Below are 27999 nucleotides of genomic sequence, written 5' to 3' on the forward strand. Positions count from 1 at the left end.
TATGCTCCTGAGGGAGAGCATGGAGAGATGGGAATTGCACCTCCTCCCATGGGATGGACAATGCTACATCCAGCCCCATAGCTACAGCATAGGACTACAGAGAGGAGGGTTTGACTCAAAGTGGGTTATTTTTCATGGATATTAGCCAGAACATATGGAAAGTTTAGGAACATAAAGTAACAAAGTGCTGGAGTGTGACACAGGCAGGGCATCAGTGAGGGCCCGACAGCCTCAGGCCTCGGGGCTCCAGCCTGGCACCCAGGGGCTGGAGGGCCAGACCCCATCCCATGGCTCCACAGAGACAGGGACACGCACTGCCAGCCCAGAGTGTGTGAAAAGTCAAAGTTAAATAAAATGAGGCAGCTGGAATTACATGAGAAGGGAAAATCAGAAGCAAAACAGGCACAATAAAGAGGAGGAAGATCAGGAGTGAAGGATACAGAAGAATTTATTGAAAGCACAAGTACAGACTGGGCACCAACTGCTTCTACAATCTCAACAGGAAATAATGGAGCTACAGAAAGGTACAAAGGTTGTTATAAAATAGTTTTAATTTCATTTCTTTTTGCATTACAAACATTCTTTGAAAGAGGCAATGGAATTCTGATGGTGTGTACACTTCCCCTCCCCACCCACCTTCCACAATACTGAACCTGGAATTGCTGTTATCAAAATATACAATACATCTGGTCACCATAAAAAACTGGGTTTTGCTGCCCCTCATGTCTTACAACAGGTATAAAAAAATTATAAATATATACACCCTTAGTTACTCACATTCTTTACATGCAAACACAGGATCCGAAGGGAGCACCTGCTGTGCTGGGGGGCCCTGGTTACCCCAAATCCATCTGTGATTTGCACGGGACACCCGAAGTGTCCCGGCCGGGGCCCGGCCCCGGGAGCCTCCCCAGTGCTGTGGAGGGTGATTGGGGGCACTGACCAGTTACCCCAGTGCTGCTGTGCTGGGCAGGATGGGTCCCCTGTGGGAGGAGCAGGTGTTTCACTGGGAAGGGGATGAGCCAACAACCACAATCACAGATATCCCTCCCCAGCTGTGCCCTCCTGCAGGATTGCTGGCAGAAACTTTGCAGGGGCAGATCCCTGGCTCCAGCACAGCTCACCCAGATTTAGAGGTACCCAAAAGCAGCTGAGGTGATGCTGTCACCAGGGGTCTTGCCCTCCCTCAGGGGTACCCAGCACGCCACAGCCCCAGCCGGACCCTCACTCGGACCTCACATGCTTCTCCAGCATAAATTCATATCCTTGAGAGTCCAGGGAGGAACTACAGAAAGTTAAGACTTTTCCAAACACTCAGTGCTAGGCAAGTCAAGAGCTCCCACACCAAGCAAGGAAATCAGAACTTGCAACACTAAGACAATTAAAAAACAAACTTTGGTCCACAATTTGCAGAAAAACCCTGAAAAAAAGTACAAGATTCTTGTTATTTTGCATCCGAACAGGTTGCAGGTTAGAGGGAAATGTAAGGCAACATCGGATCACACGGAATAGAAGGCAGAATGGCCCGGGAAAGAGTTGTAAGCCAGAAAAAAAATAAAAATAAAAATGCTTGTATCATTGGGAAAAACTGATCTGCTGCATTCTACTTTTAATAAATTCCCTTCCTAGAACAACATCTGGGCTTATAGATTCAAAAGGTAAAAAAATCTTTAGCCTGGGTCCTTTTCCTTCCATTTCCGAGCTGTTTGTGCTCATTCTCTCACACCCTCAGCTCTGCTCATCCTCAGCCACGACCTCAGCCTGGAAACTACTCCTGCCCTACAGCTTCAATTACAAAACAAAGAAAATAAAGTACAGTATACATGGGTAATACCACAAAGGAGTAAATTTAGATTACGTTTATACCATCTTATCATTCTATAAAAGGTACTTAAAACTATTTCTTTTGCATATAAAGAGATTAGAATATTTGGTCAACTGGAAATATTGCTAGGCACAGAGGACAGCAACAGCATCAAAGTATAATACAAGGATTCAAATAAAAGCTCAAATGCTGAAGACATGCTCTAAGAACGACGGCGGAGCTACAGCAGCCTCGTTAATCTCCAATTAGGGGCACAAAGGTACCTCTCGCAGGCACCTTTCTAATTGTGGGGTATCCAAGGATTCTCCAAATCCTAGCCAAGCATTTAGGTATATACACACACAAATTCAACAAACTCTGATTCATCTTCACAAGTGTCCCACAGAGGCTCTTTTGTCCCTCGCCAATGCTCTGTGAGGGCAGAGCCTGCGGGCTCGCTCCTGACACTGGAATGTGATTTGGCCTTGGGAACACTCCCCCACCCAGACCTTTGCTCAGCCACAAAGGCTCTCAGGTAACTCCCACCTGAGTTTGCAGGTGGCAATGACCCACGAGCAGACTGGGAAGTGGCACAGGGCACACGTGGAGATCGAGACACACACGGGGCAGCAAGGAAAAACTGGCCCGAGTCACAGCCCAAAATTTCATTTATCCACTTTGCCAACTCCCCCGGCTGATCGTCAGCCAGAGCCGCTCCCCGCCCCCAGCTCTGCCCATCCCCTCCCTGCAGCTCGGATGTTTTCCCCAAAGAAGTAGAAGGTTTAAGGCACAGGATAGCAGGTGCACAGCTAAGGTGGGATCAATGCAACCGAGTGTTGTGCTGGGCGGGTTGGGAGCTCCTGGTCACCACAATCCTGACTCCAAGGCGCTACAGTGAATTCACACAGTGGTTTTAGGTCTTTCAAGGCATGGATGGGTAAGGAAATTAAAAAAGGCATCAATGTGAAACCTGATAAAACTTGTTGGGATCTGCTTTTTTGGGGAGAAGGAGCAGGAGGGGAGGGGAATTTCCCAGAGCAGGTTCCATAGTGTAAACTTGAACTTGTGATTTTTATTGGAACAGTCAAGATTGTTACCCATCACCGCAAGGTTAGCAAGAGGAATTAATTTTCTTTTTTTTTTTTAAAAACCGGTAAACTGATTTCTCTTTAAAAAAATAAAATCTCTGATCTTTTAAGGTCACTTCAGCTGCATTTTTAAAGTGGCTTTTTTTTTTTTTTCTGGAATGATGGAAGTTGAAACCCTGGTGTCCAGCCTTTTAAGGTCAAGGCTGAACCCCAGAGGTTTTAAGTCAAGTCCATTTTAACACAGGCCTCCCCAAGCTCTAAATGGTGGACTTGGAAAAGGAAACACGAAGGTGATGGTTCTCCCCCAGGTCATGATTGTGGAGGTCAATGAGGGACTGAATGGCTTCTTCCACAGAGCTCATCTGGATCAGAGCCATTTTACGGTCCTTCCTGACAAGACACAAGTTTCAGACATGTTCAGTTCCATTGCAGGAGCTTCCCAACTTGATCCAAATTATCCCATCCAGCAGAGAATTAACCTCCCCCAGTACCTGCAGCACACTCACTCTTTAGAGGAGTATCTCTGTGGCAGTGTTCAACCCAAGGTTGGTTACTCAGGAATTCTTTATTCCAGAGTCAAACACTGTTAGTAAGGATTCTGCTCACCTTTGACTGGAATCAAGTGCTTCCACCCTTCCCATATGAAATGCCCAGAGTAAGGCAAGGATAGTAACACAAAACACTTACTGGAAGAATTTGAATCCTTTGACTATCCCACCATTGCTTGAAAATAACAACTTAAGGTCTTCTTCAGTTACTGAAGGTCTGAAACAAAAATTTTTCCAAGTCAAACAGATGTTGACAGACCAAGGTAATCTCAAAAAACTGATTCTCATCAGAGACTTTTCTAAATTCCCTACTAGCAGCCTCTTGGCATGGCAAGACAATGGAACAGGGAGGTGGGTGAGCTCTCTTTGACAGCAACACAGAGCTTCCCTCACACTGAGGCTGCAAACACTTCAACGCTCAGCCAAACAGGAACTCTCCCTGTGGATACTTACGGAATATTGGACAGATGAAGAGTGGCAGAAGGGGGAAAGATGTTTTGGAAATTTTTGGAGCCTGGTTTCTTGAAACGATGTAGAGGAGAAGTCCCGTAGTCCTTGGTCAGGCCATGGTCCTCCTGGTTCTCACGGGGCAGCTGCACTGTCTGGTGCTTGGACAGCGTGATACGGATCGGCTTCCCATGGAGCTTCTGCCCATTCAAGTGGCTCATGGCTGCAAGGGGAGGACACACCTGACTGCAGGCTACTTCAGTTTTGTCCAGACATGAATTCAAGGCCAGAATTTCACTGCCCTCGCAGACACCACACCCTGCAGGGTCCCTCTGCCTCACTGTGTTCTTTGCCTACTTCCCTCTCGCCCCCGTGAGCCACACCAGCCCCAGAGCTGCCCCACGGCCACACCCCACACAGCATGGATACATTTGAGTCTTCTGTTGGAAGAGAAGAAAGTGCCAATATTAAAATCTTAACCACCCATTTTGTCCCTAACTGCCCAGAGTCTGACCCTGCTGAGCTTACCAAGCTGGGCCTGATTCCCATCGGCCATCTGAACCAGGGCATTATCTTTCTTATTAAATAAAATCTTCACCCTCTGCACATCACCATAGACTCCTTCAAAGAGGGAGGAAACAAGAACAGTCTTAGGTAGGGAAACAAAAAGTCTAATTCAACTTAACATTAGCTAATCAATCCAACAGCAAAAACATCCATTCCCAACCAGAACTGATCTCATTCCAACCATGGCTACATATTCTGCTCTAATTAAGGGAATTCTTATATAGCAGAATAATAATGGAACAATACATTAAAGAAAAGACATTGGGTTTCAGCAAAAAGCCAAAATCTTACTGCCAGAAGACTGGACAATTTCGCATGCTCTCACAATTTAAAACTCTTACTAAAGACATGCAAAGCAGTAACCCATGCAGAACTGAACCAAAACCAAAGGCAAACTAAATTAAACAGCAAACTAAGTAAACAATGTAAAACCAAAATTATGCATTCAAAAAAAAAAAAAAAAAGGCAAACTGCAAACTGTACATTTCTGAAGTATCAAAAAGTAAATCTCAAATAAATGAAAAACAAGGTAATAAAAAGTGTGAATAATAACATACCGAAAAGAATAAAGAGGCATTGGGGTGTAACTCTCTTTAGAGAACAGCAGAGCAAGGCAGCGGAGGGACAGGGAAGAGGTAAGGAATCGAAGGGGAGAGCGAGGTTGCACAAATCGTCCACAACGAGGAAGGGCAGAGTCCCCGCAGGAAATGGCGAAATTGGTTGATGGATGATGAAGTTTTCAAGATGGTTAATATTGAAGGGCAGGTTGGTTTCCGAAGAGCAGGGTTTGTTTTATTTTTTTTTTTTTTTTTTGGAAGGGGAATGTTTTTATTTTTTTGTTTCAAGCAACAACAGGAAGCAGAAGTACCGTGCAGTCAGTTGGCAAAGAAATTCCGGATCGGGGGAAGAAAAAAAATTCAGGGATGGGGAGAAAAGAAAAAAGTAGCAAAAAACACAGGTCAGTAAATACATAAGGAATATGTAGTGTTCCATCAGTCAGATTTATAGAATTCTACATACAATAACTTGCTTACAGAAACAGTTAATAGGTTTTACCTAGTGGAACACAATGATAAAGAAAAGGCATTTTTACTTCAGATATACAAAGGCGTAAGAGACAGTATCCCCCCAGAGTGACTTCCACAGGCTGCAATAACCAATTCAACTGCAATGGCATTCCCTAAAATTTGACTAAAATTATTTTCTCTGTTTAATGACTTGGACCAAGTCACAGACAGCTTCGTTTGCTGCTTTGGGGTCAGAAACTGCAGGAAGCAATCCATGCCATAATGCTTGGCTAGAAAAAAACCAAGGAACATCCACCTTGGATACCAATCACTGCTTTAAACAAACAGATCATGTGGATGAGCAGCTGTGCTGCCACAAATCCCACTCCAAGGTCTGCTGGAAGCACTCAGATAAAGGAACTGGTACCTTGTTTGTAGAGGACTGTTCCCTTCCTGCTTTGTGGCCTCACCTCACTGTGCAGAAACCCAAAGTACTGGGTTACCACAAGCTGAGGGGGACTGCTCTCCCTCTTGTGAAGAAAAAAAATGGAGCCATTTCAGCTTCCATGAATCCCAGTCAGGAAAATCCCATGTCAGAGAAGTCACTCCAGGCAATACTGTCTCTTTACTAACTGGTTGTGGCACAGGTAAGTTTCTACAACACTGATTATACAGGCAGTGGAAAAAGTTTCATGTCTGTTAGTTCACAGCTTCAGTCCAAGTCCCAAAGTCTCTCTAGCCCAAAGACAAGCTGGATGGAGAGTGAAGAGCTCCTCAAAAAAACCACAGGGCATGAAATAACTGCTTGCTCCTGCCTAAACAGAGCTGTGAGAAATCTGAGAGGTGCAGTACAGCCTCTTGTTCTGCCACTGCCATCCAGGTACCCAACAGCTTCCTGGGAGCACACACTTGGAGCATCACACTGGTCAGGATTAATGATGCCAGCAATCATCAGGACTTAATGGTGGAACAAGCCAGAGATGAGAGTCTCTGGAATGGCAGAGCAGTTTCCAGGCAGCACGAGCAGCAAATCCCAAAACTATTCCACAGCCCCTGCTATTATTTCATGCCCTGGAGAGAACAGCAATGACAGGTAAGAGCAGTCTGAAACACGATCCAATTGGTTCATCTTACTAAAGAGTTAAACATTTTGATCATTCATCACATCCAGGCTTCCCCTTTGATCCAAAGAGGTTTTGTGGTGACTCTGCCATCACTGGTAAGTTTTTACAGCTTTGCAAAGTGCTATTAAGGTGTGTGCACAGTCCCACCAGTTACAGCTCCTCAGCAGAGCCTCATCACTCTGCTGAACACCAGAGGTTCTACACTTTCAATCCAACCAGATCCAGGGGCTGACTGAAGGAAAATCCAAGCCCCCCATATCCAATTCCCTTATGGTGCTGTCTTTCATTAAATAAGGTTTTTGCTCAAATATTACTTGCTTTCGTTTTAGAGAAACCCAAATATTTCAACTCACTCAGTTAAGTAGAATTGAAAATGTAAACTGTGAGCTGTTAAGGGGTTTAGCTACGGAAAATTTCCAGGAATCCTGGAAGGGGGAAATGTGCAAGCACATGGCAGAGGAAATACTGCACAGGTACAAGGTCAAGCTAGCAGGGATCCAGACACTACATAGAAAGAGCAAAGGTCAGCATGAAGCCTCTCTGTAGTTCTGAATTAATGTATTAAAAACTACAACATGCCAAGGAAAAGGAATGGACATGGCTATTCTGTGACCCAAATGACACTATTCCATGGGAATGGTGGGGAGACGCCACACAGAAGACGGAGGAAGGGACAGGCATTGTAGTCTCTGGGGGACAAGAGCAGGCAGGCAGCATCCTTGGCTTTGAACCAAGGAAGAGCAATTTCAATCTGAGATGGACTTTCCCATTTCCCTTCAGCAACTAGAGTACTGCTCTGCCCTGCAACTGGGGCTGTCAGAGCATGGCAGCGGCTGCTCTAGTGGTGCCGCTTCCTTTGCATACAGCAGGATTTCACTTTCAATGAATTTCAGCCCAATCTGTGCTCAGGAAGTGAAAGAAGAGATAAAAGGAAGGAGGAAAAAAAAACAAGTAAAGTGAGGACTGCACTAACCTCTGGGATCAGATTGCTAACCAGCAGCACGGAGTGCCCTGTCCCAGACAGGCCGGGAATGGCAATCCGTCCTGCTGCAGCCGCCGCAGCTGCTGCTGGAATAGCCAGAGGAGCTAGTGCTCCAGGAACACTTGGAACTGTCAGGCCTGGAAATTAAAGAATATTAACCAGTAAAGAATTAACAGCACGTACTCTAGTGTATTTGCTGCACCAGAAGGGAGAACAGCACACCCTCTGAACCATGCATGTCATCATTCCCAACAGTGCCCATGTAATCCTAAGGGCAACAGGAGCCTCCGCTTCTGGTGCTGCAGGAAATGTTCTGGTTTCTAACAGGATTTGCTCTTGCAGTGCCTGGTGCTGAGCAGGTGCCTCAGCACTCTCGTGCATGTTTCACAAGCAGCGGATGAGCACAAAGCCTCAGCTCTGCTGTGCAGGGCAGGTATCACACACGGGGCATGGGGAGGGTCCAACCAGGCCATGCACAATGTGCTCTCACCACGCATGCAACCACCAGGTACCCTGTGCCACCATCACCCAGCTCTCCTGAGTGGGAACCACTGCAGCTGGATTTACAGGCATTCACAGACAGCTCCCAGTACCAGCTGGCACCTCCTGTACCAGCCCTTCAAGGGCAAGAGCTCTAGAGCTCAAGAAACAACTGCTAGTGATCAGTTCCACAGATGACTCCCCAAAGCAGCCCTGCTTGTTTCCTCAGCAGGGCTGGATGTTACCAAAACAGCAATGCCTCAACAGCCCACTCTGTGCTTGTTTGTCATATACAAGGAAATTCCATCATGTTCCCAGAAAGTCAACATGGCTTGGAACGCTTAAAACTCCAGCAAGGTTTGTTTAGGCTGGCACTCCTGCAAGCATGTTCAGCACCTCCAGTTTTCAGATTCTTGGCTACTTCTGGAAGCAGTAATGATCTGTTAGCTACAACATGAGCTGTGAACTTCGAAGTGCAACTGTTCCAGCACATGGAATTAGTGTCAGGATTAAATACCAGCTTTCTCAAATTATTTAAGAAAAAATTTGAGAGAGTCCTTACTTCTGACCACATTTACAGCTGTCAAATAGAGGTCTCAACCTCTGTAACAACATGAGAAATTCAAAGCACAAGAACTTTTATCTCCTTTCTACCTCCCCATATTATTTCAAAGTCTGCCTTTGCTATCTCTCCCATCCTGCTTGATGTATTTTCTTCCCATCACCAGGACATTGGCCAGGTGCTGCAGCTGCACACAGCATTCCTAGCTGAGGTGATGTCCTGGATCACCAGTCCCTTCTATGTCCAAACGCCAGCATTTAGAATTTACATGGCTAACCCAAACAAAATCATCACTACTTTGCTTTAAAACATGAATATGTTTCAGCAACAAAAGACCTACATAAAATATTAACTTATTAAATACAGTACCTGTAGCCTGAGGAATGGCAAAAGTAGGAGGAAAGCCAGCTCCAGCATATGGAGGAGAGATTATTCCTGGGGCACCTGGGAAAGACATACACATTATAAAAAGATGCCAACAGCAGGAAAACTCTAAACTTCCCAGAACTATGTAATATTCTGAGTTGGAAGAGACCAACAAGGATTATCAAGTGCAGCTCCTGGCCCTACATAGGACAGACCCAACAATCCCACCATGTGCTTTCGAGTGTTATCCAAATGCTCTTCCAACTCTGTCAGGCTTGGTGTTCTGACCACTGCCCTGGGATGCCTGCTCAGTGTCCAGCCACCCTCTGGGAGAAGAACTTTTTCCTAATACCTAATTTAAACCTCCCTAAACTTCCCCAAAATGTCTTGATCTCTCCTTCAATGAAATATTTAGTTGAAAGCTAAACCCTAAAACACAACGAGCAATCTAAAAATGCCTCTCACAACAACGGACTTCCAGAGAATACCAAAACAATTCCTGGGCAAACACCAGGTGGCACCAGAGGCACCAACTACTGGGACTGACACGGGATTTGGAACCAGATGTTCAGCCTTAGTTACACTCTAGCCCAAAATTTTGGTCAAATACACCAGGATGACATCCCGTCCCCTTCTCCTGACACACTGTCCTGAACGACTGTGCTTGAGACTGCTCAAAAAAAAAAATCACCAATAAGGGTATAAGCAATAAGTCATATTTAATATTAAACTACAAAGCAACACAATTGGTAAGATTCACTCTACTTACAAAGGATAACTAAGGCACAACATAGGAAAGCAAGCAATAACAAAACCAAACAAAATCCAGGCAATCAAAACAGCAATGAATTGAAGTCTACCTAGGCATGTGTGCATGTAAAATCAGTAAGCAAGGAGGTAAACGAGGATGAAAAGGAATGTGGCCTAAAATTTAACAACACTTAAACTTAACAGTACTTTAACTTGATTTATACCTAAATTTAGAGCTTAACCTTAACAATCTAACAGAGAAATAACACTTAACAGCATTTAGCCTAAATTATAACTATAACTTGACCTACCTTCCAGATTTGCTATAGCATATATGCAAAGGGTGTGCAGGCACACAGAAACAGTCAGTGCATGATAAGGCACCTTTGGAAAAATGTCCCTCAGAAAGAGCTGAGCCCAGGTGGTGTTTGCAAGGACAAGGCCTAACAAGGACTTCTCACAGCACAGTGCAGAATGAGAAGAAGCAGAGGGTGCGGGTAGGGGGTGTTCAGCATGACACACACACACATATTCCTGAATGCTCACCGAAAGCAGCTGCCATGGTCTGGTCCAGGGTGGGCTGGCTGTCCCCAGAGGGCAGGTCTGGGCGGGTGTAGTCTCTGCTCTTGTCGTTATTGTACTTTACATTGAGACTTGTGAGCTTGGAGAAGTCGATGCGCAGCGTGCAGCAGGCGTTGTAGATGTTCTGTCCATCCAGAGACTGCAAGGAAACAAAACCAGCCCTCACCTAAATGCATTCAGACCTACAAGCTCACAGCAACTGCTCTCTGGAGAGAGGTGTTAGGCCATCCCATGGCTCCACCTGTGAACAGGTATCTCATGTGGAGACAGCTCTGCTTCATTCAGCCCCTCTGGCAGCCTCCAAGTCGCACATAGGAGCAATTCCCTTCCACTCATGCTCTGCTTCTTGGAGCAATGCTGGTGTCAGCCCACCCTGAGCTTGGATTAAACAAGTGAGAGTAACCCAGGTATGTAGCACTCACCAGTTTGGCATGCTGAGCACTCATGGGGTCACCATATTGCAACAGGGCCTGAAACTGGTGGTTCTTCGTGAACGTAATGATTTTCAAAACTGCACCAAATTTGGAAAAGATCTGCAAGATAATATTTGCATATCTTGTTATCACATTTCCAGTAAGATAATTTCATATTGATCTCTTTCTACAAGCAAAAACAAAAGTCACCCATTCAGCTTGTCAGCTTTCAATTGCAGCACTGAAGGTTTTAAACCACACTATGGGCATTGCTTGACTGGCATCACGGCATCAGCCTAGAACACAAAGTGACTGAACTGCTCCCTAAGTACAGTTCGCTTATTCTGGGTTATTAAACAGGAATATTCAAAAACACTTTAACGAACTCGACCTCTTCCAGGAATTTCAGTACATCTTCAATGCAGTCAAGCTTGCATTTTAAACATGAAGATAACATTAAGCAATTAAAGCAGACAGAGGGAACTTTCCAAAATGCCTAAATAGCTCCTGGACACTCTATGTGTTTCCTAGGCCCCAGCACAAGGATGAGGTGCAGCTACTTCTGCTAAAACCTAAAGATAACCTGAAGAACTGTAACCAGTGAAATAAAGTGGACCAGGACCCAAATCTCTGGAAATTAAAATTTACTCTGGAAAGAGTAGGGGACCAAAACTAGGAGCATCTCCTCCAGAGAAGTCTGACAGCTCTGTTCAGAACTCACGTTGTACAAACACAAACCACAGACTTCGCAACTACAGCAACACACCAGCTGCTGCTGCCCTTTCCTTCAGGACAATCTTCAAGCAGTTGTGGCAAAGTGTTTTACCTGGTGCAGAACATCTAGAGTGACAGGGTAGAAGAGATTCTCCACAATGATCCTCAGGACAGGGCTCTGGCCAGCCATCGCCATCCCTGCATCGACGGCCGCAGCCGTGGCGGCCAGCGCCACAGCCCCGGCCTGCACCTGGGTCACGGCTTGCAGAGCTGCTTGGGCACGCTGCAGGATCAAAAAAAGCTGTTAGATCCACACCTCTGCTTCCAAAAAAGTCAGCTCTCCTTGAGCTCCCCCCTCTGAAAACAGCCTGATGGACTCAGCAGTGAGCAGAACAGCCACAGCCTGCACCAAGGGCTGGGGCACGTTTGAGACAGGGCCAATGAAGACCACCCCAACCAGTAAGGGCAAGGCAAAAATACAATCTAAATCAATTATTATTACCCATGCTATGGCAAAACCTTGCTTGGCATAAACTGATGCAGCAAAATTACCCCATTGTTTAGAAAAAAGGAAAAACAGGGCTCTTCTGAATCCACCTCCATAATCCTAGATGAGTTGACAAGACTGAAAGATTGATGCACATTTGCCACAGGGATCCAGAAGTGGGAAGTGCCTGGGGATTTTGCAGAGCCCCCTAACATACAGAACACTCCTGTTCCAGCTGTGAGAGGCAACCAACAGCAGAATTTTATCTGCACAGCACTGGGTGCTCTTATCCTGATGGGAGTCCGCTCAAAAAGTGAGAGCAGACAAAGGGGATGTACTGGCAGCCACCCTGACAAAGAACCACAACACAAACTTCTTTCCAGTGCTCCTGTCCTAAAAGGTTGCCAAAAGGGGCTGAGCTGAAACTAGGAACTTTTTTTCCCCTCTGCAGAGCGTGTGGTGCAGAGACCCTTGAGATCTGCTGGGTTCAGCTGCTGCCACCTCAAAGCTGCACCTACCAGCACCAGGCTGTGCTCTACCACAGGTGAGTTCTGCCCCATCAGGGCTGCACTTGATGGAAATCTTTTAAGCATTAGAAACAAACATCCTAAAGCACCAGATGCTACACAGTCCATGGATCTCAAGCCAGCAGCACAGATCTAGCTGTGTGTCCCCCCCTCCCTGGGGATGACAATGCAGAGAACAAACTGACTGCTTGGTTTGGAGAGCTGTCTGTCTTCAGCTCCTTGTGGTTGGAGAACTGGATGTAGATGGGCTGGCTCCGGAGCACTGGAGTGACTGTGGTGTAGTAGTTCACCATGGTGTTGGCTGTCTCCTCCGTGTTCATCTCTATGAAGGCCTGGGAAGTGAAATCCAACACAGACACGTCACACCAGGACAGCACCAGATCACCCCGAATCTCCAGCAGGGCCGTAACAGGATTGGGTTTTCACAATTACATTTATAAATGTATTTTTGTACACAGAACTGTTTAAAATCCAACTATAAGTAGAACAAATGAGGATCTTTCCTCTCCAGACTGTTTTAATGCGATGCTTCAGTCTCACCCTAAGATCTCCATGTTACATGTGTACTTAGATTCTCCACTCCCATAGGGGCTTCTCTCGCTCAGAAGAGAAATGTAAGGGATTGTAGCAAGTCACTGCATTAAGCACTTGCATCTAATCACACCATGCAATGTATCAGAGGCACCTTTTCATAATTAAGATTAAAGACATTATTTTAAGCAATGATTAAAGTCAGCTGGCTTTTTTTACTCCTTAATTTGCAAGACAATTTTAGTTACCAAATTAGTGCACACCTCCTGCATTACCCAAGAGTATTTCAGCCATACCCAGCTCATTTACTAGATCTGTAAAGGTGTCCTCAATATGCCATGTTACACGGTGGTAACTCAGCTGTCAAGAAAGCCTGAATGAAAAAGGCCAACTCATGGCACTGCTGTTCAAATAATCCCTGGCCTGCAATTTCCAAACCAGGCCTAGCGCTAATTATAAGTGACAACCTGTAATTATGGACTGAGCTCCTTCTGCAGCCTGAAAATGGTATTTTCTACAGCTCATGGGATAATCACAGAAAAGTAAAATAAGAGTATGCAGAAGTCATTGACTTGTAACACACAGCAGTTGTTTAAACAACTTGGAGCTGGTTTCCCGATGACAAACTTATCGAGCCTTTGACACAACCCATGCTTTCAGTAATGGAGACAATACCTGGTTTTTTCCTTTCAACATCAGAAGATTGGTGACCTTGCCAAAGGGTAAGCCCAAAGAAATGACCTCTGCCTCCGTGACGTCACTGGGGAGCTTGCGGATGTGGATTACTCGGGATGGGATGCCAGCACTTCTGTTATCACCTTTGAACTTTTTGCTGTCGTTTCCATTAGCTGTAAGAAGCAAGAGTTACTGCTGATGAGAAGGCTCTGGAAGAAGAAACACACATTTCCCACTGCTGACACACAGACTCTGCTCCCCAGCCACTATTACAGAGAAATTTCATACTCTAAGTTAACTTGAGTCTGAAGACACGATTTTACTCTTTTTTTTTTCCCCCAAATTACATGATGAGAGTGACACAGCCAACTGCCACTGCAATGGAATCCATTCTCCAGTGGCCATTTCCTAGTTTGTGTAAACCATGCATCTACCCACCCATATTTTTAGTGCAGGTCTGAGCCACTAACCCCAGATTAATGCTTTATTCCTTTCAACCTGGCCTAGTGTTGTTGGTAGATGTTTATTATTATTCAGCACCGTCCCATAAAACGCCTAGAAAGTACTAAAAAATGAAGAGATTTAAAAATTATGACTAAAAAGAAGGAAAATCCAGGCCTCCTCACAGTACTTATAAATTGCTGTGCTTGTTTCCATGCAATATTACCTGCAGAAGGAGAGTTGCTGCTCATGATAAAGGGTCCGTTAGTAGTAACACAAGGAGAGAAAAGCTCCTCAGCTGCCCGCTGGAAGAAAAGAGACGACAGGTAAATGGAAAGCATTTTACTCAATTCTATCCAGGCACTCCTAAAGCAGAACAACTGAGAAAGCTGGAGAGGAGTTGAACACAAGTGTAAGTGAAAACATACTGAGAGTGGGCAGTGAAGCTCACCTCCATGAATTAAATATCAGTCAGATCCAGTTTGGTAATAGAGCAGCACTATCCAGTATCTCTTTTCAGCTCAGCATTTGGGATCTCAGGGCTGGAGTGTTGCTGAGTTGTGTGAAGCCACTACACGCAGTGCTGTGAACCAACAGGCACCTTCTCCTGTCATACGTGGCTAAACAGGTTTCTGACTACTCCCATCCCACAGAATTTTCATTCTGAAGCTGCCAAAACTGTTTGGGAACGACTTGGCAGTTATATGAATCAAAGTTGTGCATTTTGTGCCCCATTCCTGGAGTGCTCATGGCCAGGCTGGACAGGGCTTGGAGCACCCTGATCTGGTAGAAGGTATCTTCTGATACAGCATTTCCTGTAAAGTCACCTAAATCACCTCAACCGACCAGGACTGGTCTAACTCAAGTAGTAGGTACAAAAAAAACTAAGACAAAAGCAAACATGCCTATGAATGACTCCTTAGCATATCTATACCTGCATACACATCTTACAATCAGCATGGCTTAATTTCAAGTAAATTATATGGAAGACTTCAAATTCCATTATAAACTGTGAAAAAACATGATACCACAGACCTAACACCCAGGAGCACTTTCTCATCATTCTTGACATTACTCTTCCACAGAGGTGCCATACTAAAAGGCTTTCATCAATAAAGAAAAACCTCAGAGCTCATCTCTGCATTGGAAGCTCCCACCCACCTCAATGGAAACGTATCCCACTCTACACTTTGGCACCAGAAACCCTTATCTTCCACACACCCTGTATCTGGTGGCACCTGCAGAAACAGGAGCCGTGCAACAACAAAAGCTCTGTGCACTCCCCCCAGCAGACAGGCTGGGAAAGTAGGTCACCGAGAGCCCCAGAACACCCAGCTACAGACACACGGTTTAGCTTTTTTTCTTTCCCCCTCCAATCTTGAATTTCTCGTTTGACTACTCACTGCCAGCTCTTCAAAGAGGCTTCGAGGACTTTGATGTCCCGAAGATGAGAATTAGGCCAGGTTCCAAACTGCAGTTCATGAGCTGCTGCTGGTCACCTGCAAACGCTGACCAGCTCCCAGCCAAGGCTCTGGCCTCGGCCTCCTCCTCCTCCTCACATGGTACAGTCATTAGGAATGGGCTTTTTAACAGCTGTTCTAATTAGCACTTCGATTCCTGAGTGCAGCAAGAGGCAAGCTGGGCTGGGAGGCTATTAACTGTGATCCCATCCTTTGATGACTCAAATTAAGGCATAATTCCAAGGCTAGAAAAAATCCTCTGGTCTGCTCTAAGGTCTTGTGCCTCCACTGCTGCTGCCACTCCAGGTATGGCTTTCTGTGCCATGGCCTGGGATACACCTGGCAGCTATTGACAAGAACCACTCACCAAAGCACAGCCCTACCCACATAATCAGGTGTTTCTGGCTTCATGAATGTCATTGCATCAGGCCTTAACGGGACTTGAATGTTTTAAAACGCCTTTTTAAATATTAACTTGTAGGATTCTGCACATCCTGAACTCCAGCTCTTCCAGTACAAATTGGTGTGTATGTGCAAACATAGTGGGCAGCTCCTGCAATCCATCATGGAAACGTTGGGAAAATGAGCCACGTATTTGGCTCTCATGGAGGCAACACTAGGAAACCATAAACTGGAAAAACAAGCATTTATACCATTATGGAAAGAATTTAGCTTTCCTAATGGCTTGTTTAAAATAAACATTTTCTTGCATATTTGAGAACTTCCTCACAGGCAAGGATGACAAGGATGTCACTGCAGCTGCGCTCCACACATCCATGTCTCTTTAAGGAGAGCAATTTCCAATCCACTCCCCTCTTATCTTGGAGACAGCCTGTGCTGCCCACTTCGACCAGAGCCGAGCCGGGAGGCAGAGGGGGGATGATTGTTCAACATCAAAAGCAGCAGCAGTCAATTTGTAAGCTTCCCAGCTGGAAGTACATGCAAACGAGGAGGGAAGACTGCCATGGTTGGAAAAGGGCAGTTATTCCAAAGCCTTTTCTCTACAGAAGGAAGTTTACAGACGGTTCATGCAGTACTATGCAGTCACACTGAAGTCATTTGTCACATCACCCAGTGCAGGAGTGGCTGCTGAAGTGTGAGAGGAGCAGACCCAGCGCCCCAAAGACCCTCAGCAGTCAGCCCGTGCTGCCAGGCCCATGCTGCACAGGCTAGTGCCCAGCACAAGGAGGCTGCATGAACCATAACTTTTCACCTGCTCTACCTCTGTTCCTGTTAGAGCTGATATCAGATAACCACGGGAAATAGTTGCTTTTTTGGAACGACTAAACTCGAGGCAAACCGAAACCCAGTTCTCTATGATCATACCCACAGTAATGAGCATTCAGCAGCCTCCATCAGCTCTCTGCCCTTACACTCCAGGGATCTTTCCAGACTCTTTTCTGTCTTTTCTTTCTGAATATGTTAGAAACACTAAAGAGTTTCTTTAAAACCATGGTATAAATTCAAATGTTTCATACCAAGTACCCAATTCAGTAGAGGCAGAGGAATCAAAGCGAGCCTGGTTGGTTGAACAGGTTTAGAAGAGTTTCTCACCAACAATGCACCCACTGGGTATTTTGAATTATAATGGGAAAGACAGTAGAAAAGTTACTGATTCTGAAGTTTCATATAATTTAATTTAGGTTTAAAATGGAACAAACCAGCCAAGGGCTGTGGGGGTGCTCGGTGCTCACCCATATCCATCCACAGCACTGCTTCTCTCCCTGTTGCACTTTCTGAGTAGTTCAGGGAGGCCCAGCTGCACTTCAAGACACAATTCTCCAACCTCCAGCTCCCATCCCTGCACACAGAGGCTTTAATTACACTGACATTTCTGTTCAGCCATTCTTTCACAGCTGGTATTTTTATGACAAGATTAACAGAAGCCACAGTGCGCTCACAGCACATCAAATTCCTCATTTGAACTAACAAATCTCCTCTTCCTGATGACTGTAAACAACCACTACTTCTGGAGTTACACAGCCAGATCCTACCTAGAGCAGAGTAGGGCTGTTTCCACCACCCAAATCCCCAGCCAGCAGCACACTGGCACCAGGGAAACCCCGCTGGGATGGGTTTCCATGCCAGCAGCCTCCTCTGGCCTGATGCTCCTGGCTACAGAAGGCCCCTTGCCCAAGCTGCACTAATTTAATCACACACCGTGCTCCAGGCAGCACTGCTGCCAACAATTCCCTCATTTTCTTTTCAGACTTAGGGAGAGGCAGGCTGCTGCAAGGTACAGCTTAACATTTCATATTTCCCCCAGTTCTATTTTTGACCACACCCCAAACTCTAAGCTTTGCCTTGCTTTAAAGTTTTAACACAAAATCAAGAATTTTTAGTCTGCTCAGGCTTTCACAGCTTAAAAAGCAACAGCTCATTCACACACACTATATACTGCCTCACTGCCAGGATTTTACCTGGCTTACAATACTTTGGAATGAGGCCAGAGATTGTCTCAGCTTCTATGAGCACACCTAGAAGTGCTACAGAAATTCCCAGCTGCCCTATATAATCCTTTATCTACTTAAGATCCAGCACTTACATTAAATGGATTACATTAAGTCAACTGCATCCTGCCTGTGCAAAAGGCTAGAAACAAACACAAACTAAACCACCATAAAAATATTCATTTCAAGTCAAACACATGATATTAATCAACTTCCAGGCAGAAAGCACAATTAAAGCAAAGGCAAAAAGAGCACGTGGGAAGGAAAGGGACAATGACCAAAAAGGCCAGAAATCATAGGCTGGTCAAGCTCAAGATCTACAAAAAGCTGTTTCTCTCCATGGTTCACTGAGGAAACCCTATAGAACAGCAGGACTGTCTCTGGATGTGGAGCACCTTACACTGCTCTGACAGACTTGAGACAGCAGTACTTTGAGAGGGAAAAGGTAGATTTTGGAGGCAAGCAGGCCACCAGCTAACAGACACAGAAAGCAAAAAAGGGAACAGCAGCACCTGGAAACCCCCACCGAAAAGAAATCAAAGGAAATCTGTCCTGCAAGAAGCCAGAGCACATGAGCATCGTTGCTCTTCATTTTCCCTACATTTGGAAAAATATTGTAGAATCAATAAAAGACCACTGTAGTATTTTTAAAAAAAATTTACTCAGACCACTGAGATCACAAAAACCTTCTACTCTGATCAAAGAGGCAAGAAAATGCCTCTGAGTACAGGAGGAGCAAGTGGCTCATCAGGGGCTGTCCAAGGTCAGTCCCAGAGGGATGCAGGAATGCTCTGATCCTTCAGTTCACAGCTCAAATCTCTGTGAAGAAACTATTAAGAGAAATCCAGTCTGATGACATCATCATCATCACACTCATGTTACATTCCAACATTTTTTGCTGAGAGATTCGAGATTCAAGAATGGGACTAAATTTAAACTACTAGGAAGGATGCCAGTTTTCCTTGCCTTCTACCAAAGACTCACGTCCAGCACAGCTCACTTATGTTTCCCCTCTATTCCCCTCTCCTGCCTCCAGCACTCTTTAGTCACTTAAAGTAGTGTGAAAAACATTCCAATTTGGGTCACAAACAAACCATGAGTCAACTTTTTTTGTGAAACACTTCTGAAGAACACATAGACACCTGCATTCCCAATAGTCTCCAGGAAACTGGGAAGTTTAGGCCAACACAAAGCAACTTCAAGATTTCACAGTGTGACACTGCTCTCACTTTGATGTCACTCGTGCACTTTTATCATGCATCATTTTATAATTTTTTAATGCAAATTTATCATTTGATCAGAACCAAAGCAGATGGGATCAATTTAGTTCATCGAATTGCTCATGGCTGATGTACCAATTCAAATACAAGAACACAAATACCATTAATCAAATTAAGTCCAACCCGGTAGTCAACATATTCCATGGGCACATTGGATTTGTGGCAGAGGCATCAGCCTATCTGGCAGGCACAGGGGACACTTATTTTCAACCCACGCTCTGCTCAGTCAACACCAGTCACCTGCCACTTCAGGCTTTTAAAACTTGCAGCCTCCCTCTTGCCTGGACAAGATTGAGGCTGATATCCCTACAAAGTAGCCAATGGAAAGCTCCCCATGGGATCCCCAATGGCACACTGGGCACGCACACACACACACACTCCCGGCCCCTTTGAAGCCGGGTGAGATGGTCAGAGCACAGCAGTTTCCTCCCACAGTACTGCTGCAAGTGCCAGCACCGTTTCTAGAGGCTGCAGACAGGCCCTGGAGTTCCTAAAAGCCACCAGACCCTCTAATGCTGCACCTGCTCACCCCGTGTGCTTTGGCAGTGAGCTGTATCAGAGCTCAAGCACACACCAGCCTCACAGCAAAGCAGGATCTTCAACCCAACCATCCATCACCCCCTCCTAACTTTCTTTCTCCGTCTTTGCTACTATGGAGACACCCTTTGAAACAAACCTGCCCTTTGAGCAAATAGAAGGTGTGGCCAGTTTAAATAGCCCAAAATTCCTAAACTCCAAGTGCTGCAGCAATGCAGTCATGCTGGCTCGGTAGGGCAGCACACGCCCAGGCTTTACGATCCACTGCTCCCAAGCTGAAACTTAACTACTCCTCAACCTTGAATTTTCAAGTCATTGCCATGGAGCAGAGAGTCCTTGGCAAAGCTCAACAGAAATCCTATCAGGGAGAAATAGTGCTGGGTGAGTCACTCCAGGAACACAGAACTCACTTCTGCCCCACCTGTCAGGGGGCCAGTTGAACACAAGGGCTTAGCAGCAACTCTCCAGGCAGCACAACTGCACCTGGACTGTGGCTGTGCAGAGACAGCACCACGAATGGGATAGCTCAAACACTGCTCAGCTGAACACAGCGTTCAATGTTTTCTCGTAGGAAGCTTGAAAGAGTTGTCCAGGGTCATGGGGAATGTGTAATTAAATAACACTTCCTCTTCTTGCTGGACAACAAATGTGGCACCAGCACACCTGCGTTTTCCAGTCTGACAGTACCTGAAGCAAATATCAGAGACCAGAGTCCATCCTTACAACTTAAAAGTGTGCAGTTGAATGAGTTCAGATGTATTAAATATTCTCTTTTTTTTTTAAAGCATCACAGATTGAAATCAAAGCAGGCCTGAGGTTTAAATCCAGTATATTTCTAAAACCATTTTATTAACGGATAGATGACTTGAAGACCCAGGTGCACAAAGCAGCATACAGCACTCTCAGGTGAGATGGAGCTGTTTGGCACACCCAGGTGACATGAGGCTGCCCAACATCCACTGCCATCCCTGTCCCCTGCCACCAACATGTGGTTCCCATGTGTGCTCATGCCTGGTGGGGAGGCCACAAGAGCCAGCTTGTTGCAGCCTCTAACTAAAGCCATAGGAGGGGACTGGAATTTCCTCACAACATTCTTGGCCCACTGCCTGAAGCCATAATTACTGTTCCCATGGCAAAGATCCTGGCTTCACCACAAATCACTTCTATGCAGTCAGCCTGTATCACACTCCAGCAAAGCCTGTTTTAAAAATTAACTTCTCAAATGCCACGCAACTGCACTTTTGGTTTCTGGAAGGAAAATCTTCCAAGCAGAGCTTGACTTAGCCAAGAAACTATGGTATTATTCAGCACCTAAACTATTTTGAGACTCTTCCAATCACCAAAATGCAATTTCACTTAAAGAACAGAGACGTGTCACAGTTCATCCTCTCTCTAGTCCTGCTCAGAGTGTGAAGGAACAGTGATACGCAGGGAAATTAAACAAAGGGCAAGGAGATACAAAAGAGTAAGACATTGATCAGACTACTTGCAAGAGGTAACTGCAGGGTCAAAGAACACCTCAGAGCTCAAATACCTCCATCTTAGGGCCATACTCTTTTCCTTTTCAGACAGCAGTGAAACTATGGGAAGAACTAAGTCTTAGATCATGTGTTTCTGATCTGCAGGACATTCCAAAAGGCTGTGCATCAGGAACTCCCACACCAGAACAGCAATGAGCTTCCTAAACAAATTCACACACTTTAAAATGAGGAGCTTGGAACGGCTACTACAATTACACTTGATTAAAAACAAGACCATCGGGCAGTACACTACTCAGAAGAGTAAGCCACTAGAACACCTGGGGGCTTCTTAAGTTAAATAAACTAAATTTAATTAAAACCTCAGAAAAATTAATAAGTGGGTATAAATACTCTTGATATGTAAATTAAGGATGTGAGGGAAAAAAACCCAAAAATATGCCAGGAGCCTGCCTTTTAAAGCAATAATGTCAGCAAACTGAAAAAAACCTGACTTTCACAAAGTCCTCAACTTCCAAGTTAAGCTCAGCACTTACAAAGACACCAAGAGGCCACTGGGAGTTTGCTGTAACTAGTTGCTCAGCAGTGGTTTGAGTCACAGGCACCTTTCCTATTTGTCTGAGCCAGTTTTGGGACATTCCAGTCACAGTATCAGATCATAGACAGGGTTACTGGGGGCTCAGTAGCATGTCACCGAGCATGGCAAGAGCTGACAGATTTTGGGGACTGTCATCTTCCAACACCCTAACAGACACACATCAGGAAAAGTAAATTTACACCTCAGATTAAAAACAGTTTTCCAGCTCAGATCTCCATGTGTGATTTGGTAGTTCAGGCAGGAAACTCTCGTGAGCACAGGTGACAGAATGGACACCTGAGTCTGTGCTGGATCCCAGGAGCAGGGGAAGCTGTCTGAGGTGGCTGACCCAGGCAGGGGATGGGAGCACAGGAGAAGCTTCACTTGGCTCTCAGATATACACAGACTCCAATTTACCTACAGAAACCCACGACACAATACACCCAAGCACTAACGAAGGGAATTCTATTACAAGAGCTACACCTGCATATTCAATGACTTGAACACAATCAGGTAACGTGGCTACAGCAAAAATCAGTTGAAAGCTTACCTTTAGCAAGATGATTCAGCTTTCCTGCTTGCCTCTGCCACTCTTTAAATTTAGATTCAACTGTCTTTAAACCTGCCTTATCTGACTTGACAAGAAACCTCATGTTCCATGCACAGTTTAGTCTCACCACTCCCTACCTACTGTCCTACTGGCACAGCCATGGATACGGTGCTGTCCCATGCCAGAGGTGAAGGCACTCAGTGGGGATTGGTCCCTGATCTCATCTGACTGGAACCAGGGTCTGGAATCCCCACAGATAGGAGCAATGAGGCTGGCAATCTCACACCCCAAAACTCCAAACTTCATTGAGGTTTACAACTATAGTTTCAGAAGCTTCTTGGTTAAGTTTAGTTACGTAGAATCACTTTCAAAAGTTACAAATTACACATTGTTAAAAACCAGGGGACCTTAACCGACATTAACCAGTTTCCCAGCAGACACTGCATCAAACTGCTCTAGGGATGCCTTGGTCCACCTTTGATAATAGCTATGAACTATTAACCAACCTTATTGTCCAGGCTCAAATCTCTCCTCCTCGCATCTGATGGCAAACTGAGCTCCTTGCAGCATGCAGCACTTCTACCCAAGCCAGACACTATCATTAATTCAAATTTGAGATTCCCACAGGAGGAAAAGTAGGACTGACCTTTCCCCCCCAGCTGTTAGAGCCCCTTCAGACCCCTAAAGCACTGCCAGGCTCAGGCTGTCTGTGCTTAACACAGCTCATTCTGTACTTCCAACACAAAGCTCTGCTGGCCAACCACACTTTCTGTGTGATGCTCCTACTCCACTCTGCAGGGCTGCTGGTGCTCCCAGTGCACCAGCTCTGCTCCACATCAGTCCCATCCCATCACTTCCCTGGCCCTTCTGAGTGGCCACTCGTGGCTCTCGGCCTCTGGCAGTTCTTGGCCACCACCTCCCCACGTGCCACTCGGCCACCAATGGCCAGCACACGCACACAGGGTTGAGTTCACTGCAGTCCTGACCCCAGAGTAACAACATTCAAATCGAACCCTAACCCTTCAGCCCACCCGGTCCTGCACATTCGAGTTTGGTGTTTTCACAGCACCAGCGCCGATCCCGTGAACGTGATGCCTGTTGCCACCCGCGGCCGATAAGGAGCCTCCTGTCAGCACTTTGAGTTTAGGGCTAAGGCTGCCCTTTCCAAACCTGAGGGCAAAGGTCATATTTACTGTACTCACAGGAGATAAAAATCAGCTGCTAAACCCTCCCTTTGTGGCACAAAGATTTTTTTTTTTTACATCTAACTGAGCAGGAATTCACACAAACAAAGGAAATGGAGGTCTCCAAAGGAAAAGGACCAGTTTCTTCATGGAGAAGCACTGTCTAGCACACAAGTAACAAGCATGGCTTGACATTTTAGCAGGGGAAAGGGCTGTTTCTAAATGCAATAAAGTTGATCATCAATGCCTAAATGACAAGAGCTAAATGCTGAGCCATATTATAAGTTTTAAATGCACATGAAACTGAATTACCTTCTGGTGAATACCAATTTACATGGTACCAGAAATAACCCTTTACAGCTGAAGATCCACATTTGGTGAGGCTAAAACTAGGTCAGATGCTGAGCAGTGTAAAAAGAGAGAAAAAGTGAGAAGTGCCTACCTTTGTACCAACTGTTATATCTTGGACAATGCTGTAGAAAAAAGAAAGAAAAGGATTAAAAAAGTTAGATAGGTTTGCCACAAAAATCCAGCATAGTTTACAGTAGTAAGAAAAAAGCAAGTCAAAGTGCACAGTTGTCTTTGCAGGTGAGCCAAGGACAGTTTATACAAAGAAAAATTATTAGATGGTGATGGTGGAGACCCAAGACCCAGCAGTGCCAGAAAACTGCAGCTCTCCCACTCCCTATGCTCCTCCTGCAAGGGCACGGGGTGGGGGTGAACCGCCCTGAGCCCAGTGATGTGACCTCAACTCTGACCACACCGAGAGGAAAAGCATCACGAGTCAGCTCCGTCACCAACATCCCCATCTGAGGTTCCTGTCCCCAACACCCACGGAGCCCCTGCCAGGCTCTAGGACGGCTGCAAAGACCAACACCAGAGCTCCAGTGGTCCCAGGGACAGAGCGCGGCTGTGTCCCAGCAGAGTAGGAGCCAGGGCTCACAGCAGCCCTCTCGCCACACCGGCACTGCCAGACCAGCAGAGTGCCCAGAGATCCAGGAAATCCCAGCTTGGGGTACGCCCTACAGAGGATTTCTCTATCAATTCTACAAAAAAGCAGTTATTGAACTCTACCGTAGATACTTAAACCTCCTAAAATTAAGATTAATTCTGATTAAGATGAGAAATTGCACCAGTTGTACTTTAGGTGACCCACACCAGATCCCGTTAGCACTGAGCTCTCTACACCACAACACACACCTGACAGCAATGTCCACCAGTGCAGTCAGATCGCCGACAGCCTGGCATGTTGGACTCCAGTGATCTTCCAGAGCCTTAGAGCACCTCCATGTTACTGTTTCATGGGAGTGCTCCAGACAGCCTAAGAGTTCAGTTTTACCCTTGCACTGCCGACTGTGTATTTTTTTTGTAATAAATTTCAACCCCCTCTTAGAAGCAGCAACACAAAACAGAGAGCAGAAATGACCCCTTTGGAGTGCCATGGAACAGTCCTGCCCGGTTGAACTCCTCTCAAAGAACTGCCTGTAATTCCAGAGCACAGGATGCAGCAGTGGCCAGCTGACTGACCTGCAGCTGCTCCACAGAGCAGGGGCACACACAGCAGGTAGAGCAGTCCTCCTTGAACCAGCAATAAGAAACCTGAAGTACTCAAGAACAACTCTATATGGTGATTAAATGCGAAAAACCTAGCATTTATTAGATCCTGCTTGCCTCCCCTCCTGCGACAATTCATAACTTGCACCAAAGTCCTGTTTGGTGTCGTTAGGCCGCTCCAGTGTCCCCAGCTCCACAAACGAACCGCAGCCCCGGCACGAGCCAGCTCAGCTCCTCACACTTCCTCTTTCTCCCAACCTGCCGTGTCATCATAACCCAGCACTCTGCAGCTGGAGCCACAGCCCGGTCCGGGAAGCCACGCGATAATTCCGTATTTTCCAGGGAAGTCCTGGGAGAAGGCCGTGTCTGACACCGCTCCATGGGCCCGGCGCTGCTCACCCGCCGGGCAGATGGGTTGGCTGCACTCGAGGGTCAGTTCTAACACACTAATGAAACCCATCTGCATGGAGCAGTTCAAGGAACCAGCATCCCTAAACACAGCGCACATTCCACAGCTAACACATAAACACTAATCCAGGCATTTCCAGAACCTTAAAAAAAAAAAACCAAAAAAAACTACTGCCAACAAAGCACAATAAGAACAGGGAATGCCCCACATTTCCCAAACTCTCGAACTTACCCCAGAGCAGTTTCTCCCACTTCCTGTTCCTCGTGTGGGCCTCTCACACAGGAAATGTTTTACATAAAGTGCCTTAGCAGGGGATGGCATTTAGAACTATCCAACAGGAAGAGTCGTTTTATTTGCCAAGAACTATCGATTCCTGGGATATTGTTGTAGCCCATTTGATAACACATTTCACAGGAAACAAGCTTCAACAGTATTTCAGAATTTTTATTCAAGAAACATGCAAAGTATTCCCAGTTCACACACTCCTCAGTAAATTATCCCAAACTTCCTTCTCCTGCCCTGCACATCAACTTTCAGGAGGGGATTAAAACTTTTCCAAAAGAGGCAACAAAGCCCTTAATAAAAATTGTTTTTCCCATAGAAAAACAGGATAATTCCTATGCAGTAAGAGGAAAAATTAAGCTGCACCAGTAAAACCTCCAGGTCATTTTCCAAAGCAGGACTGCCCATACGGACTCCTCACATGTTTAACAAAGCAACTTATTCAAAGGGGATCATTCGGGCACAGCTCAGGATCATTTTAGGGAGAAGGAGATGGGAGCAGCCTTGAGCCAGAGGCCACTCGCTGCCAACTCGGCAAGAACCTAAAACCATTTTCCGAAGCAGCTTTTGAAGTTTCAGCAGGAGACGCTTTCACGAGGCAAACGGATCCTGCACCGAGATCTCCAAGAGACGGGAGGCAACTGAGTCTCATGTGTTACACTACAACTTCTACATGCAAATAGCAACTACTTTAACATGCACAGAACATCCGCCTTCCCTGGAACTACAGCTGATAACAAATCGATTTTTACCACTAGAATGTGATCTCATGTGCTGAGAATTTGTTCGGTTTGTTGTTTTTTTTTTTTTTTTTAATAATATCATTTAACACGATGAGCAACTGGTTAAAAGCAGCAGAGCGACCCTACACTGCAAAAATTGTAAGATACAGAATCTTTCCGAGTTTTAAGATGAAAACAACAGTGAGACGCCACCTTTTCAGCGTGTAAAAAAGCCCAGACATGTGACTACGCCCAGACTAGTGTTCTGAGGCAGAAAGCGAGAAGGCACTAATTTGGGCTTCCCGTACTTACGGCTCTGAGAAAACAAACTGCTTTTAGAAATATTTTAACTACTGCGTGCTAGAAGAAACAAAAAACCACATCACTAAAAAAAACCCACGCCAGACAAGAGAAAAGCAGCACGGAGAGCTTGTTTTCGAGAGAGATCGCCTGATAAAAACACCCGCTTTAGAGCGAACTCTGCCGCAGAGAGGCCCCGCCGGGCGGTGGTTAAAGAGGAATCGACGCTGCCCAAGATAAAAGTTGCGCTCTGGAAACTCCCCGAGTTCCAGCGCGTGGAGGGAAGTTTTCTTTCCCGGAGTTGCGCGGGACAACGGGAGCGGGGCCGAGCCCGCGGCTGTACCTGCGGCGCTCAGGTGAGGCGACGATGGAGCCCTGCCCGCCCTCCTCCCGCCTGCGAAACTTGGGCGAGCGAAAACCGGTCACAAAAGGAACCCAGCGAGAGCCCCTCCCGCCCCCACTCGCGGAAGCGCCAGACAATGGGAGGGAGCGCGGCCGTGAATCACCGCCCGCCGCCCCGCCAGGTGCGCCCGCCCCGCCCCCGCGGAGCCGCGCCCGGGCCCCCCACCCGCCCCCGCGGCGCTCCCGGACCGCCGCCCCCGCCTAGCCCCGACGGGGCCCCGTGAGTCCCCCGGGCCGGCAGCCCCGGGGCTCCGCACGGCCGGGACCCCTAGAGACCCTCCGGGCGGGACCCCCGAGCTCTCCGCGGTCGGGACCCGCGGTGCGGTGGGAGCGCACGCGGGGCCGGCTCGCACGAGGCAGCGCACCACGGCCGCCCCCGCTTCCCCCGCCGCCCGTGAGGAGGAGTACGTGGAAGCGGAGGCGGCCCCCACACGAGACCCCCCCCCCCCGCCCGCCCCGGCCGCGCCCGTGGGCCCCCCACAGGTATCGCCCCAGCCTCCGGCGCGGGTCCTCAACCCGGGCGCCCCCGCGCCACAGAAGGGGCCCGGCAGCGCCGCTCACGGCCCCAGCGCGGCGCTGGGCGGGACTCACCCGTCCATTGCACACGGAGACGACCCGTCGGGAGCGGAGTGGAGGCGCCGCAATAGCGGGACGAGCGAGACCGCTCCGCGTTATAGACTCACAAAATGGCGGCGCCGCCCGGCCCGCCTCGCCCGCGC

The 27999-nt window shown here is 46.7% G+C and overlaps 1 protein-coding gene across 2 annotated transcripts; it reads right to left on the bottom strand.

Moving 5' to 3' along the window:
- Nucleotides 1–430: 430 nt before the first annotated feature.
- On the bottom strand, nucleotides 431–27995 carry PTBP1 (polypyrimidine tract binding protein 1). 2 transcript variants are annotated; one of them, XM_014882919.2, is made up of 15 exons: nucleotides 27872–27995; nucleotides 24054–24084; nucleotides 14322–14400; nucleotides 13655–13827; nucleotides 12634–12780; nucleotides 11547–11717; nucleotides 10730–10840; nucleotides 10272–10446; nucleotides 8979–9053; nucleotides 7559–7704; nucleotides 5012–5045; nucleotides 4416–4508; nucleotides 3894–4110; nucleotides 3580–3657; nucleotides 431–3282 (listed from the first exon to the last, which is right to left on the bottom strand). In XM_014882919.2, the coding sequence occupies exons 1-15, from the start codon at nucleotides 27877–27879 to the stop codon at nucleotides 3150–3152; spliced, it is 1671 nt and encodes a 556-aa protein (XP_014738405.1). In that variant the 5' UTR covers nucleotides 27880–27995; the 3' UTR covers nucleotides 431–3149. The 2 variants fall into 2 exon arrangements, with proteins under 2 accessions (XP_014738405.1, XP_014738408.1); XM_014882922.2 differs by lacking the exon at nucleotides 24054–24084 and having other exon boundaries at nucleotides 27872–27991.
- Between the last annotated feature and the right edge of the window lie 4 nt (nucleotides 27996–27999).

Source organism: Sturnus vulgaris, chromosome 26 (genome assembly GCF_052056855.1).
Source record: "Sturnus vulgaris isolate bStuVul1 chromosome 26, bStuVul1.hap1, whole genome shotgun sequence".
Classification (NCBI taxonomy): domain Eukaryota; kingdom Metazoa; phylum Chordata; class Aves; order Passeriformes; family Sturnidae; genus Sturnus; species Sturnus vulgaris.